At 43.4% G+C, this 20,216-nt stretch overlaps 2 protein-coding genes across 2 annotated transcripts in view; both read left to right on the forward strand.

Moving 5' to 3' along the window:
* The window catches only part of LOC136648311 (uncharacterized), a 79,614-nt gene extending 71,487 nt beyond the window's left edge, over positions 1 to 8,127 (forward strand). The window contains exons 30-34 of the mRNA XM_066624424.1: positions 207 to 410; positions 510 to 743; positions 2,807 to 2,928; positions 5,682 to 5,969; positions 6,607 to 8,127. Of these exons, the coding sequence (XP_066480521.1) occupies positions 207 to 410; positions 510 to 743; positions 2,807 to 2,928; positions 5,682 to 5,969; positions 6,607 to 6,804 (1,046 nt within the window). The 3' untranslated portion in view covers positions 6,805 to 8,127. The remainder of the gene's footprint in view (positions 1 to 206; positions 411 to 509; positions 744 to 2,806; positions 2,929 to 5,681; positions 5,970 to 6,606) is intronic.
* An 8,165-nt stretch (positions 8,128 to 16,292) lies between these two features.
* Positions 16,293 to 20,216, forward strand: part of LOC136648312 (desmocollin-1-like) — a 49,252-nt gene continuing 45,328 nt past the window's right edge. Inside the window, exons 1-3 of the mRNA XM_066624425.1 lie at positions 16,293 to 16,333; positions 16,998 to 17,032; positions 17,604 to 17,724. Of these exons, the coding sequence (XP_066480522.1) occupies positions 16,293 to 16,333; positions 16,998 to 17,032; positions 17,604 to 17,724 (197 nt within the window). The remainder of the gene's footprint in view (positions 16,334 to 16,997; positions 17,033 to 17,603; positions 17,725 to 20,216) is intronic.

A 20,216-nucleotide genomic window follows, 5' to 3' on the forward strand; every position in this document is an offset into this window, starting at 1 on the left:
ACTGTGTATAATTTAATATTTTCCTTGAATGAAGACTCTGCCAGACTTGATATCGCAGCTAACTTTCCTCAAGCCATGGGTGTTTAATTTTAGAAATACAAGGCTTCTTATTAAATGCAGGGTGAAGTGCAGGCAACCTATTCTTAAAAGTTATGAACAGTATTAAATTTGTAAAGCTGGCAGTAAAATGGTTTGTTTTTTCCTAGGTGGTAAAACAGGTACAGGAGTAGTGGTGGTGAATCTAGAGGATGAGAACGATAATTTCCCCGTGATTGTTCAACAAGAGTATGTAATGTGCAGAGACAAAGAACCAGTTTGTCTTACTGCTGTGGATGCTGATCTACCACCTTATACAACTCCTTTCAGTTTTGGAACATCAGACACACAATGGACGATAACACAAAATGATGGTGTGTTCCTCCTTCATAGAGTTGTCCTTTCTGTGGTAATAATTCAAGCAATGAGATTGAAATAATATTCATTCCTGGGATTTATTGACCCTTTTGCAGATAAATCCGCGTTCCTGGCACCAGTGGGCCAGTTAGACTATGGTGTCTACACAATTCCTGTCGTGGTAACAGACAGCGGAGGCCACAGTGGAACCACTAATGTCAGAGTTGTATTGTGTAATTGTATAACTCCCAGTGATTGTCAATGGAGAGGACTGCCTCGGCAGGCACCAAATATTAGTCTTGGTATTTGGGCCATTCTTGCAATGATCTTGGGATCCTTACTGCTGTTGTGTGAGTATATTTATGCCTTTTTATGTACAAAGCAACATATGCCATTAGTGTAAGTTTCAAGGCATCTATTGTAACATTCAGGGTGATTTTGACACGGTCTTTAAGGTGGTTTAGTTTATATGTACATACAGGTCTAGCCTATTTATACACAGATTTTTTTATACATGGATTTGACTCAACACAACAGCAAATGAGAAGGATTGTGCTGATCCCTGGAAAGGGGAAAATGCACCCCTTTAAAATCAGTTTAAAAAACTGAACAGTCCTTTAACAATAGCCTGCTTAATGAGAGAGAGAAAGAGGGCAGCAGGCTGACAATCCATCAATCCTTCTCTCTCCTGTGGACCCCTCCCTTCCCTCCAGCATGTGACAGAAAGGTGATCATTTTGCATTGGTGAAGGGAGGGGTGGAGTGAATTGATGATGGATTGTCTTTTTAATGACTCTTATCTTACATCAGGAAGGTCAGCAAGGCTGTTTTAAAATCATCTGAACAAAACAAACTTTGTTTTTTAAATTGATTTGCTATAGTGTGTTTTTTGTTATCCACATGAGTGCTTGGAACAGAACCCATCGAATAGTTAGTCTCAACCTGTACCCACTTTAATGTGCATTTAATTGGTGTTTCTAGCAAACAAAAATCCCTATTTGCTTCAGATGTGGACTTAAACTGCATAGGTTCTTCCATACAGCTAGGGGCAGTGTGCTTGTGAAAACAGGTACATGTACGCGTATTTGGGGGGGAGGGGAAGAGTTCAGCTAGGTGTAGCATGCATGGTTCCCAGCATCAGGGGCTATGTACCCAAGTCCCTGATTTAAAAGCCAAGGTCCCAGTGGCTGGGTGTCTTCAGGGAGGAGCCAAGGGCTGGGTTCATTTCTCCTAATTCCTCCATTTCCACTAGTAACCAGACTGAGAGATTTTAGCTTTGGGTAAAGAACCCCACACATGCTCCACTGGATGAAACAGGCAGCCCAGTCCTAACTTGCACTGGAACAGGCAGGCCAAGTAGTCTATGCTGTATCCAGTGCAAGGCAGGTGCTGGCTGGAGCACAACTCAGAGTAGGGGATAATTTTCCCCTTACCCTGTGTTGCACCCCAGCCATCCCTGTGGAGCTATTTGGATCTGCACCAGCGAAATTGCTGGTGAAATTCTGAGCAGCCTGGTGTAATGCCCGGCTCACCTGGAGGGGAGTTAAGACTTGGCCTGCGGTGCCACAACTGGTCCCATCCCCCTCCTGGGCCTGATTCATCCAGTGTCACACCCTTCCCTTGCCCCCAAATGCCTCCATTCTGCCTCTATTCTCCACTCTCTTTCCCCTGTCCTTCCTTGGCCAGCACAAACTCACTTGCTCCAAGTGCAGATCTGGCATCTATAGTTTGGTGCAGGCCTCTGCACTGGCCCAGCCTCATTATAAGGAGGAGTGAACGTGTTTTATGGCATATTCATGACACTTCTGGGCTGACTCGGGGAACTTGCCCCACTGAAGTCCCAAGTCAGGAGTGTGTTGCAAGTGTGTTTGAACAGTTCTGAAATGTCCAGTGGGTCTGGACAGTTCTGAGCTTTTGTCCGCTGTGCTCTTTTTCCTTATCTGAACATAGAAGTTTGAAAGTGGTATGCATTGGCAACTTGATTTGCCTAAAAATAATACAGATTCCCCAGCTAGTGTTAGATAGATCTGGGGGGGGGGGTGTAGCTTTTTAATCATTTTGTATCTCAGTGCCTGAGATCCACAAAGCAGCAGTACCAAATGTCTAAGATCTAGGAATATTAAGGTCACAAACTTTAAGGAGAAAGTCCTTTTGTATGAAAAGTTGGTGATTAGATTTATTAAACTACATTGCAGCTTTCAGGGACCACTGAGGCGGTGCTCTGTTTAACAGTTTACTGTATTTAAGTTTACTGGTGACCTTACTGGTGATTAAGATTAAGCCCATCTCCGAGGATGGTGTGGGGTAGAAGTTGGACCATGTGTGCTGCTCTTCTTGGAGAAAGGATAGGATGAGAATGCAACAAATACACTTATTTGTCACTTTATTTTGGTATTTCTTCTCTCCTGTTACAGTAATCTTAATAACGCTTTGTGGCTGTGGTAGTGCTGCACCTGTGAGTAAGCATGTATGTGATGACTTAGCTAATCAGAACTTAATCATATCAAACACTGAAGCACCTGGAGAAGAAGTAATGGTGAGTTATAATTCCTAAGATATCTGCAAAAACTTTGATGCGTATGGCAGCATTCATGGTCCCTCTCCAGTGGCATAGCTAGTGGAGGGAGGGGGCGGTCCGCCCCAGGTACCACCCTTGGGGGGGTGACACCACAAATGCCCCAACATTGCTTACATTGTGAAGGTTTGGAGTAATCCCATCATACCATATACCGTTGGATGCAGAATTTCCAGCGGAATGCAATGCAGAAAACCAGATTGAAACATCTCCTTTCCATCAAAAGTTATGACCAAAAAACCAGAAACCAAAAAATGCATGGAACCCTATAGAAAATGAAGCTGAGCCATATCGCGCATTTACTCGCGAGTAAGCAAATTTGTCATAGTTTGTCGGAAAGGGCAGGCTGAGAGGAATCCAATGACACCAGAATGGTTCCTATCCAATGAAAATTTTTTGTGGGGGGTGTTATTGCAGGCAGGCTACAGAGAAAATTCACTTGGTGAAAGGTTTGGCTTCCCCTTATTTATCTGTTTTTCTTTAATTATAATTTTATTTTGCTTGATGATGTCACTTCCAACCATGACATCACTTCTAGCGGGTTCTGGACAGATTGTCATTCTAAAAAGTGGGTCCCAGCTAAAGTTTATGAACCACTGCTTAACTCAAAACATGCCAATGAGACATGGGGCGGGGGGGGGGGGAGAGTGACACCCTAGTGAACAAAATTCTGGAAATCGTGGCTTTTAGGAATAATAAAAGCCATCATGTTATGTACCATTTGATGCAGAATTTCATCCATTGCTTGTGGGGAAGTATCTGCTGCATTTATTTTTCTGGCCATTATTATTATTCATTTCATGTCATGACTATTACTATCTCTCAGTGTCACCTACCTCACAGGGTTGTTGTGAGTACAAAATAAGGGGAGGAACCATGTACACCTCCCTGAGCTGCTTAGAGAAAGGGTGGTATAAAAATGTGAATTAATTAATCAATATAATTAATTATGCCATATGGGGGGACAAAAATTTATTGGCCCGGGGTGTCAAATGACCTAGCTATGCCTCTGTCCCTCTCTTAAGCTTTTTTAAGTTTGGAAGCATGGACAAAGAGAAGGAAGGAAGGACTAAATTTGAGAGAGTGAAAAGGTAGGTTTGTAGTGATTGTTTTAATACAAAAATGGAGCCAGCCACAGGTCAGAGGGCTAAGGCATTCCAATCAGAGGATGACAAAAGAAAAAGGGTGTGGGAGGCAGTGAAAAAAGGTAGTTTTAGATTTAAAGGGAAGCAGGAAGGGTGAATGGGAACATAAGATAAGCTATATGGGGATGGAGTGGGGAGTATTTGTTCTTATCTGAATTAAATACCTGGTAATGTTGCATGATATTCCAGCATGCAAACCCATTCATTTAATGAATTAAAAAAGAAGGCTAGTGTATTGCTCATTTGCATGAATTTTTAACTGCAGATAATTTAGAATACTGCAGAGTAAACTAGGTGGTTCCTTTTTAGTAGATAGCAATAAACATTTAATATGATTAACTACTTAAAATGGTAAGCTAGATTTTAAGTAAAACAGTATACAAAGCACCCAAGAATATTAGGATACTTGACAATATGATAGTGACCTAGCTTTATTATTAGCAACTTTTTGTTTCAGTTCAAGGATTTGAATGGAAAGAAGGCACTCTTCAGTTTTATCTTTTGTACACGTATCTATTGCAACCAGACCTAAGCAGGTCAGGTTGGGTTGTACTTTCTCCTCTTGGGATTCAAGTTAATCCAACAATTGATCTTTCTGAAAATATGTGAAAATGATTAACCCCTAAACTGTTAGAAAAACCTGTTCTCGTCCCTAGCAGACCACCTGTCTTGGGACCTTTACTGTAAAACCCAGAGGTGGTATTCTGTCTTGAGTAGCACAGGCAGCATACCAACCTTGAATGATAATATAACTCAGGGGTGTCCAAAGTTTTTGGCAGGAGGGCCACATAGTCTCTCTGACACTGTGTCGGGGGCCGGGGGGGAAGAATTAATTTACATTTAAAATTTGAATAAATTTACATAAGTTTACATAAATGAATTTATTAAAGATGAACTTATATGAATGAGTGAAGGTCTTGCAATAGCTCAATGCCTATAAAAGGCCTTGCACAAAGCAAGGCTTGCCTTTCCTTTGCTGCCACTGCTGCATCACAGATGTGAAACAGCAAGCAATAGAGCAATCATACCACAGCTCATGCGAACGGTCGAACATTTGGTCATCATGCTGAGAGCAGTTGCATTGGGCCAGTGTGGGCTCCAACAAATCTCAGGAGGGCCAGAGGCTCATTGGAGACTGGGGGCTCCCTGAGGGCTGCATTGAGAGGCCTCGAGGGCCGCAAGTGGCCCCAGGGCCGGGGTTTGAGCACCCCTGATATAACTCCATGCAAGTGGAGGTAGAAATTAGAATTGGAGGTGTCATAATTGTTCTTATTTCAGTGCCATAGCAGCTATCTGCATGAGGTCGTGGACTTGTGGGAGGAAGCAAAATGGGGGGCCATTGCTTGGAGCTAAGCAAATTCTGGGACATTTGAGTGGACTGAGATCTGCATAGGGATGCTCTGGACTCCTCATAGATTGGGAGATTGGAGAATGTTGAAGCACAACCTGCTCGCCTGTTTCCCAGATTCTTAAAACATTCAAATGAGCTCTGAGACTTTATTTAACTAGCCCCTTCCCCCACCCCCTAAAGCAACTATGTTTTTTCCTTTTGCTTTTACCTTTTTGTAGGACCCCAATATACTTCCTGTGAAAACGGGGAACGTGGTAACTTCTGATCAAGGAGTAGGCATGGGAGCTGTTGGAGTAAAAGCTGGGGGACCGGAATGCTTTGAGATGGTCAAAGGAGGAAAGTACCAGACACTGGAATCGCAAGGCAGAGGTCATCTCACCTTGGAGTCTGCCAAAGGAGGAGGAAGCCATACTTTGGATGGAAGGGGATATGGCCAGTCTGCAGGGGAGACATACAGATATTCCTATTCTGAATGGCAGAACTTCACACACCCTCAGCTAACTGAGGTAATCATGCTGATATAATATATATATATATATATTTATTCTTGGCTTACCTTTCTTCTGTTAATAGTAATTATTTACAGCTGTGGGTGCTATATTCTAAGGAATGCTTTGAATTCATCCTTCTTGGATTTGGAATTGTGGTTTGTTTAAACACTGCCCTGTAGAATCTATCAGAATTTTTCCAGTATTATCCAGTGTTGCTAGTAGAGGCTGTTCTGAGAGTGCAGCCTGAAAAAGTGTATGTAGTCTGTACTGGATCCCAGAAGATGAACCTTTCTGTAATAAAACACATATAACTATTTTTCATCTTCTTTGTGAATTGATAAGGATTTGCATTTATCTGATTATGTAAACCACCTTGTGAACTACTCTGGTTGAAAAGCGGCATATAAGTGTTCTTAATAATAATAATCTGTTACATGTCTGATCAGTAGCTTGCTTATTTTGTTAAATTCTTAAGAGAATTAATGATATAGACCAATCATGTGCATTTTTTGTGTATAGGAACCCATTAGAGGACACACTCTGATTAAAAATTAAACATTGAAAGGTAAATCAACGAAATCATTTTTATGCCAAATGTTTCGGTTAGTTTAAGAAAACTAATACCTTGTTTTTTCCCCTTTTCCCCGTGCAGAGGCTGTATCTGTGTGGACAGGATGAAGAGCATAAGAATTCTGAAGACTATGTCCTTTCCTATAACTATGAAGGAAGAGGATCGCCAGCTGGTTCTGTAGGCTGCTGCACTGATCAGCAAGATGAAGAGGGCCTTGACTTTTTAGATCAACTGGAACCCAAGTTTAGGACATTAGCAGAAACCTGTATAAAGAGATAAGTGCACTGATAGCAGAGCAGGAAACCATCAACTTTTTCTACAGGATAACTTTTGAAACAATTAAACATAGCAGACTTCCCCCCCCCCTTTCTAGCAGGAGTGGTTACTCAAACTGTATTTTAACATTAGGCTTGTCAGTATCAACCTTTCTATACCTAAACTTCAGGGTGCTGTAGGATTTGGCCACTATCTTGAGTTTTACACTGAGGAGTCTATTTTGTTTCCTTAAACCAAATGGAATGTCAAACTGCTTCCTGACTAGCAATTATTTTCCTAATTTTTCTACATCTTCCTTTTATAGGAAGACAAAGGTGTATTCTTTATCACCTTAAGAACTCTGCTTGTAAGGTTACTGGTGGTTTGGGCCTGGGTGATACTAAGGTTTTTTCTTCTCCATCGTCTTTTTTTATTTACCGGAACCTTTATTTTTATAGAAATAAGTGCTAAAATACCATTGCTTTATGTTTAAATGATTTTTAATTTCTTACATTGTTATAATAACCAAAGCTTTGATGTTTTGGGATACTAAGTACATAACACTGTTTCTTTAGTGCTGTTTTGCTACAGTGCTGTTTGTCCTGGGTGTGATTGACAGCTATTGTAGCAGTGTATCAGTGCTAGACTTTTGGGGAAGGAATCTCTCATGCTATGGGAGGTATGCTTGTAATTGAATATGTGAGACAAGTTTATTTGAACCAGGCAAAAATCAACTAAATTGAAACACAAACAAGGGGGAAAGTATTCTTGTATATATGTAGCATATCTAAACTATTTTTTCCTTGTACTGAATTTCTGTCCACCAATGATGCCAATAAGGATTACCATTGCCACCCATAAGCATGGGAGTGAGAATGCCATTGTTTTCAGCGGCAAACACCAGAACTTCACCACAAAGGCTGATAATTTCATGCACAAAAGGAGTATTGGCCTAAGTGCTTTAATACGTTCTGCTAACAGTTGTAAAACATTCCATTCATGCCATGGTAATTATAGATATGTCTTCAGTAAAACTGTTAGCATCAGTCACCATTTTTTGGTGCATCTTCCCATCTCTGGGTGCTAAACGTGTGGTGCTGGAAACCGAGAATAATAAAAAAATGGGATGCATATAGTAGCTATCTTGTGTTCAGTCTGTATTGCACAGCAATGTCTTCTCTTTGGTCAGGTTACCTTAGACAGAATGTATTCAATTGGCCTAAACAGTGAATATATAAACAAACAAAAAATGCCTGAAACCACTCTTTACATGGAACTTTATGGAGTCATGGTGGAATGATTTTATTGTGGCCTAGTTAAATAAAATCTATGCATTCTTTTGTGGAAGCAAGTCTCACTCTGTTCAATGAAGCTTACTCCCAGGTAAGTGTTTATAGGAGTTTAGCCTTAATCTCCCAAAGCCAGTTGCACTAAGTACAATAAAAACTCCAATAGTCTGGCATCCAGTTATACGCTACTCCTGTGCCCAGACATCAGTGCTGAGTGAGCTTTGGCAAAACAATGAGTCAGTTATGCTATTGACTTCAAGCCAAACTTCTTACCCCCCACTTGTGTCTGGCTGGCTGAAGCGTGAGAGACTCAATGCTCTCTGGTCAAGCCAATTGTCTGCACTGAGGTGCTAGTGGGAAGTGCGCAAGGAATGGAAGTAACTTAGGTGTGCACGCACGCACTTGTGTATCCAGACACAGTATATTTAACTGAATATGAAACCAGCTTAGAGTACCTCCTGACAGTTATCAAATAATTGGCATATCAAATAATTGGACATTTATAGTTCCAGATACCAGAATATTGGAAGCCTATTGTATTTTGGTATAATTGGCTGATGTTTGAATTATATTCCTCCCCCCCCCCCCACGGTATGTCTATATTATTAGGCTTATAGCCTTTCAGATAATGTGGATAATATTATGTGGACTTCACAGAATATTTCTCTGAATCTGCAGAATCCAGAGATACTGGAACAGTGTGCTAAGCCAGCACAAAGCCTTATACGACAAATAACACACCTTTTAATGCCTGTTTGTTTAGTGTGCAAAGGGCTTAGTGTGTATTACCTTGATGTAGCCTTACAACAGCCTTGCAAACCAAGGATATCCCCATTGTGCAGCTGGGGAGCTGAGATTGAGAAGGCATGATTTGTCAGAGATGAGCTTCAAACCAGAAAAGTCTTGATCCACAACTCGGTCCCTTGGCTACTATTCTATGCCAGCTCCCCTCTTCATACCAGTTTCTAGGTGTGTGTTTAAATTAGGGAATGAGTATTAGCAGGTCCAACTTGAAACGTTTTGGTGCTGAGCCAGCTAAAGCTAGTTGGGGCAACAGAGCTGCAAGCTTTGCAGCTTTCTGGCGAGAATGGTGTAGAAAAGAACGGAAGAAAATGGATTTTATTTTACATTCTGCTTTTGAGAAAAGGGAAAAAACAAAATATATTCAGTTATCTCTTCATATAGAAGCTGTTTTGTTCAGGAAAAGACAAACTCCAAAGACTAAAAGCAGAAGAAATAGAGTGGTATTTCGAACTAATTTTGCAACAGTAAAAACCTACTCAAAACCTGCTCATTCCTATTTAGCAAGTTTTTTTGTATGTTTTGAGTTGGGTTTCAGGCACCTTAAACCTGCTTAAAAGTACACCTGCAACAAACTGTTTCTGTAATCAAAATTTGGTGTCAGACTCTCATACCTGATGCCTCATTTGAAGTACTGCCCTGTGAAAGTGTTAATTGTTTTGTATGCTGCAGTAAAAACATTTTCAGTTGCAGGGAGTAATAGTTAATTTATTGCAACTAAGGTAGTCTCACAACAATTTGCAAATTAAATGGAACGAAGAAAAATAATTGCAAAAGTCAACAACCATAGCAAGTATGAAAATTGTTTAAAAGTCCAAAAAAAAAAAGGTATAACACAACTTGGAATTCATATACTTTAATTCTCTTCTAAACTCTTCTACTGTAATTTTCTAAACTTTTTTTAGTTTAGCTATCATGTAGGTGCAGTGTTGTAAGCAAAGGTATGAACTAGAACTGATGGCAGAAGAGAGGATTTTACTCCAAAAGTTGGTAATTCCTTGCGCAACATGGCGGCAGCAGCACAATGGCAGTCTTAGCTTGGGATAGGCAAATGTCCCATCTCTCAGCCCCACACCTAAATATGGGAACAATAATATTGTCCTGTCCCACAGGACTGTTGTAAGGTCTGACATTTGTTTATGAAGTGCTTTGGGTACTTGGGAAAAGGGCTGTATAAAAATACAAATGATTGCTACGACTTCTTTCCTTTTAGTGCTTGTTCTGCAATTTGGGTGCAGGCCATTAGAATTACAACAAAGATGTGCAAATGTTTTCAAGCAAAGCTATCGTTTAACTATGATAGTCATAAGGTTCCTTTTTTATACCGTAAAAATGTGGTGTCTTTTGAAGATGTGTTGGCTTATCAGGGTTTCTCCACTGAGAAGATCAATACAGACAACAAGCCTCCCTGAAAGCTTCTTCCTTGTAGGATGCTGCTCTCAATAAATGGAGCCATGGGGAACACCTGCAGGCCTAGTCTCGCCCTGCATGAACTGTGTACCCTAGAACATGCTCAGACACCATCTGGGTTCTGGGGAAAATTAACAAATATGGAAATGTTTCCTGACTGTAGAAATCATGAAAACCACTGTGCAAGGCAATTCATTGCATTACTAGATTTTGTCAACACAAAGAGGTAAAAAAAAAATAATTATTTTCTATCATGAAACTTTAACGTGTAAAGTTGGATTTTTTGTATTAAATATTTATAAAAATTTTCCAAAATGAAGTATAAGTTTGTCAACTTTATAAATTGCTTTGGATCAAACTGAAATGGATTTGTTCTTTCCACCTGTTATATTCAAGACCCTAGTTGTGTTAAACATGATCAATATTCTGTTTTAAATGCATTTTGTACAGAAGTAATAAAGTGGTTTTTATTTCAAAATAAAGGGGCCTAATACAGAAAAGCTTGCTTTTCATGTATCCTGCCTAAAGTGCAGGGGAGGTAGTGTGGCAAGCATGGGTGAAATTTCGTCAAGGCTGTGAGCTGGGTTTATTCATGACTCAGGATTTTCACATTAGTTTCTTCTCTGGTACTATCCAGTCATAGCATCCTTGCCAGATGTTGGTTGGCTGTTAGGCCATTTTGATACCTTGGTTTCTAAGCATACCTGGAATTTGTGAACAGCTGCCCAGCACTGGTAAATGATGGTTGGTGGTTTTGAGGGTGTAGCAGATTTTGTAGATCACTCCCTTCAAAGAGGATTATTAGATTGGCAATTCAAAAGAAACAAAAATACCAGGGACGGGCACTCGACTCAAGTCGCCCAAAAAGTGTTTTTGGATGACTAGAGGTGTGGATGTTGCAGACCGCAACTCTAATCATGACTTCGGGTCAGTGGCTCTAAAAATGAATTGGGACTCAAAGTGACTTGAGCCCCTTTCTTGTGTGTATTCTTGCTTCCCTTTTTTGCCGCTCCCACGTTGTACCAAAAGACCTTGTGGGCAGTCCAGAAGCTGGCATTCAGAAGGACGGCAGCAGCTGGGTAGGATGGTTCCAGGAGGTGGGGGTTGAAGGGGAGGAGAATGGCTAAAGTTTTTTATTTTATTTTGGTTTTTTTGGCTACACAAGACTTGAAATGTTTCTTGAAATGACTAATGACTTGAAAGACTAAATTTCTCACAGGTCGAGTAGTGACAGCTGCATGCTATGACTCTTGAGTCACAGGGTCACTGACTCAGGACCTGATTCGGGCTCAGCACAACCCTGAAAAATACCAATTCTGTTTATGCTTAAACTATTTCTGTCCCATAGTCCTCCCGTACCGTCTGAGTGGCTAACAACCAGAGTAGTACCCCCCATCCATGGTTTCAACCAGCTGCAGATTGAAAATATATATTTAAAATTCCAGAAACTTCTTAAATTCAGGTGTGGTGCCCCCGCTTCTTCCTTCCTCCTCCCTGGCCTGCCAGCACCTCCTTTTGAAGTGCACTGTGCATGACTGTAGGCTCTGGCTTTCCTCGATCACCACACTCAGTGGCACCGTGTTGTCCAGCAGCGCTTTACCAGCTGGCAGCTTCTCCATGAAGGCCATGCCAAGGTGAAGCAGGGGAAGCATGCCGTGCTTCCCTCCACCTCTCGCATTGTCTCACCCAGCGGCTCCCTCCATCCCATCACTCAGACAGGCAGCCTCTGGGTCTTAAACTCAGAATCTGCCAATACTGTACGTAGGGTTCCCTATGATCTTCTGCTTCAGGCATCCATAGTAGGTCCTGAAACCTACCTCCAATGGATATGGGGGGGCTACTGTATTTAAAAATTGAAAAACAAAGGCAGCAAAATCAAGTTTAAGAATTTAGAGCTCTGCATCAACAGCACAAACAAACTGAAGGCAACAGACCAGTATTGGGCTCTAGATCATCCTTGTCTTCTCAGTGGAATTCTTAAATTTTTTCATTAAAAGATGGCACGATATAGTCTGTTTTGGCTTGTAACATTTATGCAATGTTATAAAATGTTCATGTTAAGTTGGATCAAAAGCAAAAAGTATTCATGTTATACTGGCTGAGAAACTTCTATCATTTTTAGTTAGGCCTTTAAACAAACCCAACAGGTTGTGATGCTGGAGTGGTAAAATGGTACTTTTATATCCAATTGTGGTTTCCTTTCATTTATGTCCTTTCATTCACTTGGAACATAAAGCCACAGACTGAATAGAAGTGACTCACCCAAAGCTCCATAAACAAACTTCCTCCAGTGCTGTTGCTTTGTCTAACCTTCCTGATGCAGGGGAAAGCAAAATGAGAAATAAAACAGGTAAGGGTCAGACTACCTGCCTGCTGTATTCTGGTCAGTTGTGAAGTATTCTACTGTATAATTTGTAATTATTGCACAGTTTCAAATTACATTTGAAAAAAAAGGAGTCATCTTAAAGACATGTATGGTTAGTGGCTTTTTATACTTGATTTTTGCCCTCCCTGAATTGTATCTGGGGAAGGGGAGCGAGCTACATTGCAGCTATGGTGGAGATAGAGGATGTAACTCCACCCTGGCTTTGGTCCCAATATGTATCAAACCTTCATAGTTATTTGGGAAGGAAGCTGATATTGCTGCGTAATTGTCACTTTATGCCTCTGTTACATTGGATAAATTCATGTATGTGGTCTTTCAGTGGCAACTAGTCTTGTAGGCTATGCACTACTTCCAGATTCAGTGGGAGTAATCTTCAATACTAGTTGCAGGGGGACAATGGTGGGAGAGAAATATGCTTTTCTCCATGTTTGTGGACTCCCCAGAGGCAGCTGATGGGTCACTGCTGTAAACACAATGGTGGATTAAGTGGGACATTGGCCTGATATAGCAGGGCTTTTCAACAGAAGCTACTCCCTGTGTCTACGTCTATGATCTTTTAAAGCCAGTTGGCTAGTGTCCATCTGTCTTGAGTCCTAGGCCAGTGCTTCCCAACATTTTAGCACTGGGACCCACATTTAAAAATGACAATCACAAGTCACTAGACAAAAAAAAATCTAGAAAGAAATTAATTAGGGTCCTGTGCTCTGGAGGCTGCTAGAGACCTTACATATAGTGTGTGTGTGTGTGTGTGTGTGTGTGTGTGTGTGTGTGTGTGTGTGTGCGTGTGTAGATAGTTGCTATACTCTCCCTAGAAATTGAGTTCAAGAACTGTTCCTCCAAACCTGAGGTTCTTAAATTGGGGTGTTGTGATACCCCAGCCTGAGAGTCTCAGCCCATGGCCCCTTAAGGAGTGGGAGAAGGCAGTGATGTGATCCCCAGGATTGTGCTGCTAACAGGGACCAAGGGGTTTCCAAACCCTGGCAGGATGCAACCTGCACCCTCTTTTACCAGCCAAATCTACTTAACCGTCGAGGACAACGTGGTCTGCTTATAGTACCATAAGAGCCCAGGTTCTTTTGAAATACATTCCCTTGATCAAAAAATGGATTGCACATAACTTTCAAAATAGAAGAACTTTATTACAAGAAAAGTTCTTAAGGGAGACCTTGTTCCTCCATAAACATTACTATCATGTATTTACAGTAGCATACAAGAACAATTTAGGTAGCTTTTCTACAAGCTAGTAAGGTCCATAAGTTGCCTTCTAACATGCTCCAGCATAAGGAATGCTAACCAAGCTTCCCTTTTCTCTATAAATCCACACCCAGGTTTTTATACTCCAAATTACAAATTAACCACGCCTGAATAAACTCATTCTTCTACTTAGCAACCAGTTTAAAATCTCTATTAGAGAAAAAGGCCACTTGTCCAACCCCATGACACATGCACTTCCATACATGCCAGAATGCAAGTTTTTGTATTTAGAAATTAGAAAGGTGTATATGTTGATTATGGTCACAGTATATATAGTTTTATTCTCCAACTGCTAAGGGTTGTGCTTCCTGAATGGTAGATTCAGGGCCAGCCTCATCACAGGTTGGCACAATTGAGCAACAGCTGCTGGCCTGGTACCTCTGGAGGCTTCACTGACATCAAGCACAGACTGAATAGTTGCTGCTGAAGTACAGTACAGAAGTCCCTGGGCATTTGGGACCATGCACAACAGCACCTCCACCCTACATCTCCTCCCACTCAGCAGGCAGGAACTGCTTGCCTGCTCGTGAAAGGCAACAGCTGCCTGGACCTCTGATTGCTTGACTGCAAGACAGGATCAGGCCCCTTGTGCAGGTAAGCAGAGGAAGCAGCCTGTTCACCACTACCATACCAGGCAGCATGGCAGGGAGAACTGAGGTTACCAGGGAAGCTCAGAGAACACTTGACCCAGATAAGTCCTTGTGCTTGTTCACTCTTTGTCTCTTGGGTGGTGCACAGGAAGGATGGAACATAGAGACAACTACCACCCTCTAACTGAGTGCCACAGAAAGAAAGCCTGGACTCCATTAGACCCAATACCCAGTGAAAGGGTGACAGAGCTTAGGGCTGCTCGTCAAAGGAGCAGTGGTCTTCTCTTATTCACGTGTGCTCCCACTACAGTGAGGAGCAATGGGCCTGCAAGCCCAGATCTCCCTACTGCACTACTGGGAGAGTGGAACAGGACTGTGAAGAGCGGGCATTGGGCCTGGGGTAAGATGCCTGATTTGCCCCCATTCCTAAATGTGTCTGCAAAACAGATGCTTCTACATTTTTAAAATAAATTTTTAATTTACAGTTTTAACTGAGCATGAGCAAGATTGCAGATAAATGAAAACATTTTGAGCTGCCCTTAAACTGCTGTTTCTCCAGAATGCATTGAGGTAATAGAAGTGCACTGAAAGTGGATAAAAGTGGTACAGGTTGAGTATCCCTTATGTGGACTGCTTGGGACAGGAAGGTGTCTGGATTTTGGATTTGCCTGGATTTTGGAATAATTGCATAAATATAATGAGAGTCTTCCTTTGCTTTTTTTCACTGTTACCTGTACGGATATCTGCTGGCCTCTGACATTTTTCAGCCATGTCTGTACAGGTACACACCACAGAGCAGAGAACTGAACTTACAGCCTGTACCTGCACTGTACATGGGAATGATCATGAGAGACCTTCTAGTGTTTATACTACCAAAAGTTTTTAAGAAGTCCTGGACAAAAATGTCTGGATTTTGGATGTCTTGACAAAGGGTAACCTAATGGTAGGGGAAATGCAGCCCTGGATAGGCTGGGATTGAGTACCCAAATTTATTTTGGAATAACTTTGTTTTATACTTTATAGTTTTGTCATGGCCTGGGCCCCCTGGAGGCCCAGGTGTTGGGGTTTTCTGCCCCCCCCCCTTAGGCCTGGAGAGCAGGGATGTGCAGTGGGTGGGGAGGCAGGTGGCACAGAGCTTCCCCACGCCAGTCCTTCGAAAAGTACTGCTGCCATGTAAGGCACCCAAGCACCCACAACTCACGCACTCTGTGCATGGATTGTGGGTACGTGGGTGCCTTGTGGGGTTGTGGCGCTTTTCAAAGGACTCCGGTGGGGAGGCTCTGTGCCACCTGTCTCCCCACCCACCGCACATCGCTGCTGGACAGGGGAAGGCAGGCTTCCTTCCTTGGTAGCATGCTCCATGTGTGAGCCAGAGAGCCTGCAAAGGGGCTGCTCCTTGTCACTAGGACTCCCCAGAGCTTCCCTGCTGGGCTGCCCTGAGACGGAGCGCCCACCCCCTTTGCTCACCCGCACTTCCCCGCTAGAGGGCGCTCAGAACCCCGACTGCTGCACCTCCGGGAGCGAGAGGCGGAGTCGGGTTGTTCGCAAAAGCAACTGCGGTGCTCTCAGAGCGGCGCTGCAAGGTGGCCGCTGCTCCCTCCGGACTTCCATTGGGTGGCGGCGACCGGGGCTCCGTGAGCTGAAGCCGGGGCTGTTGCTGGTGGACTTGGCTCTGCTTCCACCGCCCTAGGCGGTGCAGGAGAGAGGCTTGAGCTGGCGGGCCACCCCCCTCCCCTCCTCAGTGTTGCGCCACCTCCAAGCAGAGAGTGCAGATAAGGGAGGATGAGGCGGCCGCTCCTGGCACACCTGTGCGCTTCCTCCAGGTGCCGCGGTGGGAACTGGGGCCGGCGGGCCTGATCCTGCCAGCTGCCCTGCCCAGAGAGAGCGAGAGCGGGCAGGAGCATAGGGCTGCAATCCTATGCACACTTTCCCGTGAGTAAGCCTCATTGAACACAATGGGACTTACATCTGAGTAGACATGCATAGACTTGGGCTGTAGGTTGGCTCGCTGTCTCTACCGCACCCCAGAGTCCAGACTTTTGATTCCCTTACAAATAGGATACATCCGTTGTAGGTTGGAGGAGGCACATTCGCCCCCCTTCTTTTCTTCCTCCCCCGAACACCCCACCTCCTCCTCCTCCATTCTCTTCAGGAACTCATTAAACCCATTTTTGCCCTGCCACAGGTGTACACGTTTGGTCCCTGTTGCATTTATGCAACGTTGGGTAGAAATGGCTGGCAGGACACAGCATCAGTCCTGCCCTCCATGGGGGGGGGGGAAGAGAACCAAGTACACAGATGGGTGGGTGGATCTTTCTCTCTCTGTAGCACCAGAGTCCAGACTTTTTCTCCCTTACAAATATGATACATCCGTTGTAGGTTGGAGGGGAACCTTGGAAGGCGCAACTCTGCTCAGTCCTCCCCCCCCTACTATTCTTCCTCCCCTGAACACCCCATCACCTTCTCCTTCTCTTCCATTCTCTTCAGGAACTCATTAAAACCCATTTTTGCCCGACCTACAGGTAAGTCCCACATTGACTACAATGGGCCTTACTTTTGAGTAGGCATGCATAGGACTGGGTACAGGAGTACCCATTTGGAGCCCAATCCTAGGCATGCCTACTCAGAAGTAAGGCCCATTGTAGTCAATGTGGCTTACTCCCAGGCTCGGGCCCTTGGTCCCTGTTGCATATATGCAACGTTGGGCAGAAATGGCTTAGCTGGCAGGACGCAACATCAGCCCTCTCCCCCATGGAGGGGAGCAAGAGGACCCAGGAGAGAGGTGGTGGGTGGGTGGATCTCTCTCTCTTTTGGCAGAGGAGGGTGCCCCCATGGCCCAGATCCAGCCCTGTGCCGCTCCCAGGCCGCATAGCCCAAAGATGGCTCGGTCCCAGGCAAGCGCATCTCTTCTTATCTGCCCTGCGTGGAGGCGGAGGCCAGGGAGTTTCCTGCTCTACTCCTTCTGCAAGTATGAAGAAAGCACGGCGGGGAAGGGAAAAAAAAACCCGGCCCCTAATTAAAAGGTGTCCTCCCAGCCGCGCGGCTGCTACTGTTGCAGACGCTCTCCCTTTCATGTTCCCACACCGTCGCCAGCAGCTGGGCGCCGGCTGGAGCAGCGCCTGTCCGCTCAGCCCCCTCTCTGCCAAGCCCCCTGCCGCGCCGAAGCATGGCCCCGCGGGCAAGCGCCGGGCTCCAGCTCCTCCTCTGCCTCCTGGTGAGTAGGCGCCTGGGGAAGGGGAAGGGGCAGCCAACCAGGCGGTCAGAGCAGAAAGACTGCCCCCCAGGGACAGCCCCAGCAGGAGCAGTAGTCAGGCCAGGTCCTTCCCACTGATTGTGCTGGAGAGGATTTCATGGAGTAACATGAGTGTATTGATCTCTCTTAAACACCTGCTGGGTTCTTTAGATGTAGTTGTGGTTGCCTGGGTTGTTCCTACATCTCCACTCCTGCTGTGCACCTTCACCCTGGATTAGACTTTGGTTTCAACAGCATCACACCAGAACACTAGTACAGTACTCCTGTATGCAGTTAACCTGGGAGTAAATCTCATTGAACAAAGTGCTTGGGAAATGTTCATAGATTTGCACTGTGAGTGGGGTTAGCCCAGAGGTCTGTGATATTGCTGGTTCTGTCTTATTATTTCAAAGAAACTGTCTAAACTTGCTTTGTTATGGAATCTGAGACATGACAGGTAGGAATATAGCTTGAATTGCATTGTTTGATTTTTTTTTAAAAGAGACCATTTGCTCAATAGTGGGCCCAGAGCACTTCTTCTTTCATCTTTCAGATGTTTGGTTCTCTTTAATTTATTTTCATGCAGCTTGTTAAATTTGTGAAGTTGAAATAAACCAAAATTATTAAGTTGTAGATGTGAAGTGTCTGGGTGCTTATCCGGACATAAATAAAATCAAGATAAACTGCATATGCAAGCTTACATCCTGATTAATTTTTTTGTTACGTGAAAAGCCAATAATGATTCTGCTTTGCAACAAGAAATCATATTTTTTTTTCTTCAAGAAAAAAACAGTGAGTCCATTTCACTAAACATGAATCTGGCAAAACTCATGTTCTTTCCATTGACTTTACATGGTCACAAAACCTGATGAATCTCTTGCCAGTGTGTGATGCTTTAATTCAAGTAGAATTCTTTCTACAGGAGAAACTTGTTATTAATGTAAGTGGTACTTCCAGTTATACTTGTGTGTTATCCACAATAGCAAACCCTTTCAATGGTTCTTAAATGGTTGACTTTCTTTTTATATCATGGAGTTTTTCTGCCTTTGGAGTTAGTATGCCCTGCTACTTATGGTGTCTTGCACTGTGGACTTCACAGCAGTAATTTTTATATATGTTTAAAATATATATATTATATATTTTATATGGTGTGGAGACCCTCACCAAAATGCCTTAGTGTATCCTCTGACCTTGACAGGAAGGCATCTGTGGAGGGCTCTAGGCAGCCTGGAAGAAGAGTCTTGTTCTCACAAGAAGGGACAAAAAAGTTTCAGGGAAGGGAGAAAGGAAAAGGACACTTTTTCCCCACAGTCTCTTGTAATGTGTCTTCCCCACCAATACCCAGGATACTACATACATTAAAAGAACTCTGCTTCAGGGCTGGCTGCCAGTCCCAAACATGAGGATTTTCTTGCTATAAAGTGCAGATGAAGATTTCTGGGAAGTGGGGATAAGATCGCACCATAATAACATAGGGAGGAGAGGTTGTTTGTTTGTTGTTTGTTTACCTCATGGTTAAAGGTGGAAGAAAATTGTTTAATTTTTTCCCAGATTTTGGTTCTTCCCAAAGTTAGAAGAGCAGGAAGTGGTGTTATGTTTTTATTCAAAATTTACATGTATAAATTATAGTAACTTTAAAAGTGTACTAGGTAGGTGATATAGGTGCTCTTGCCTAGAGCATCCTGCTGAGCATGATCCTTTGATCTCCAAGATTGGCGGAAGTGAGGCGTGTGCTGAACAGCAGCAAAAGTTTGCACACGCCTCACTTCCGCTAATCTCAGAGATCAAAGGATTCTTCTCAGCAGGATTGTCTAGACTAGAGCAGTGGTTCTCACACATTTAGCACCGGGACCCACTTTTTAGAATGAGAATCTGTTAGGACCCACTGGAAGTGATGTCATGACCGGAAGTGACACCATCAAGCAGGGACATTTTCAACAATCCTGGGCTGCAAGCCTACCCACACTTACCTAGGACTAGGTCTCATTTACTAGCATTGGTAAAAGCATATACATAGTAGCCTGTTAAAAGTCTAGAGCTGTAGCATTTCCCCAGATGCAGTCACATACCATGGTAGCATCAAGTCTAATATATTAAAAATAAAATATTGAAATGAATGGGGTCCCACCTGAAATTGGCTCACGACCCACCTAGTGGGTCCTGACCCACAGTTTGAGAAACACTGGTCTAGAGTCTAGGCAAGCAGGAGTTCAGCGGTTCTGCTTCAGTGATCAGGAGACTGCAAGATGAGTGGGGATTAGAGAGGGGAAGGATCATGTTGCAGCTTCCAAGGAGGAAACTGAGACGCCTGTGGTTCTGCTTCCTTCACTTAACGATGGATTCACTTAACAAAGGGATTGGAGAACACATCCCCATTGTTAAGTGACACACACCTGTGATAACTGCGGCAACACCCCAGAAAACACTTTGCGACCCCCTTGGGAATTGAAACCCTCAGGTTTGGAACCTGGGCC

The sequence above is a fragment of the Tiliqua scincoides genome, chromosome 4, assembly GCF_035046505.1.
Source record: "Tiliqua scincoides isolate rTilSci1 chromosome 4, rTilSci1.hap2, whole genome shotgun sequence".
NCBI classification, from domain to species: domain Eukaryota; kingdom Metazoa; phylum Chordata; class Lepidosauria; order Squamata; family Scincidae; genus Tiliqua; species Tiliqua scincoides.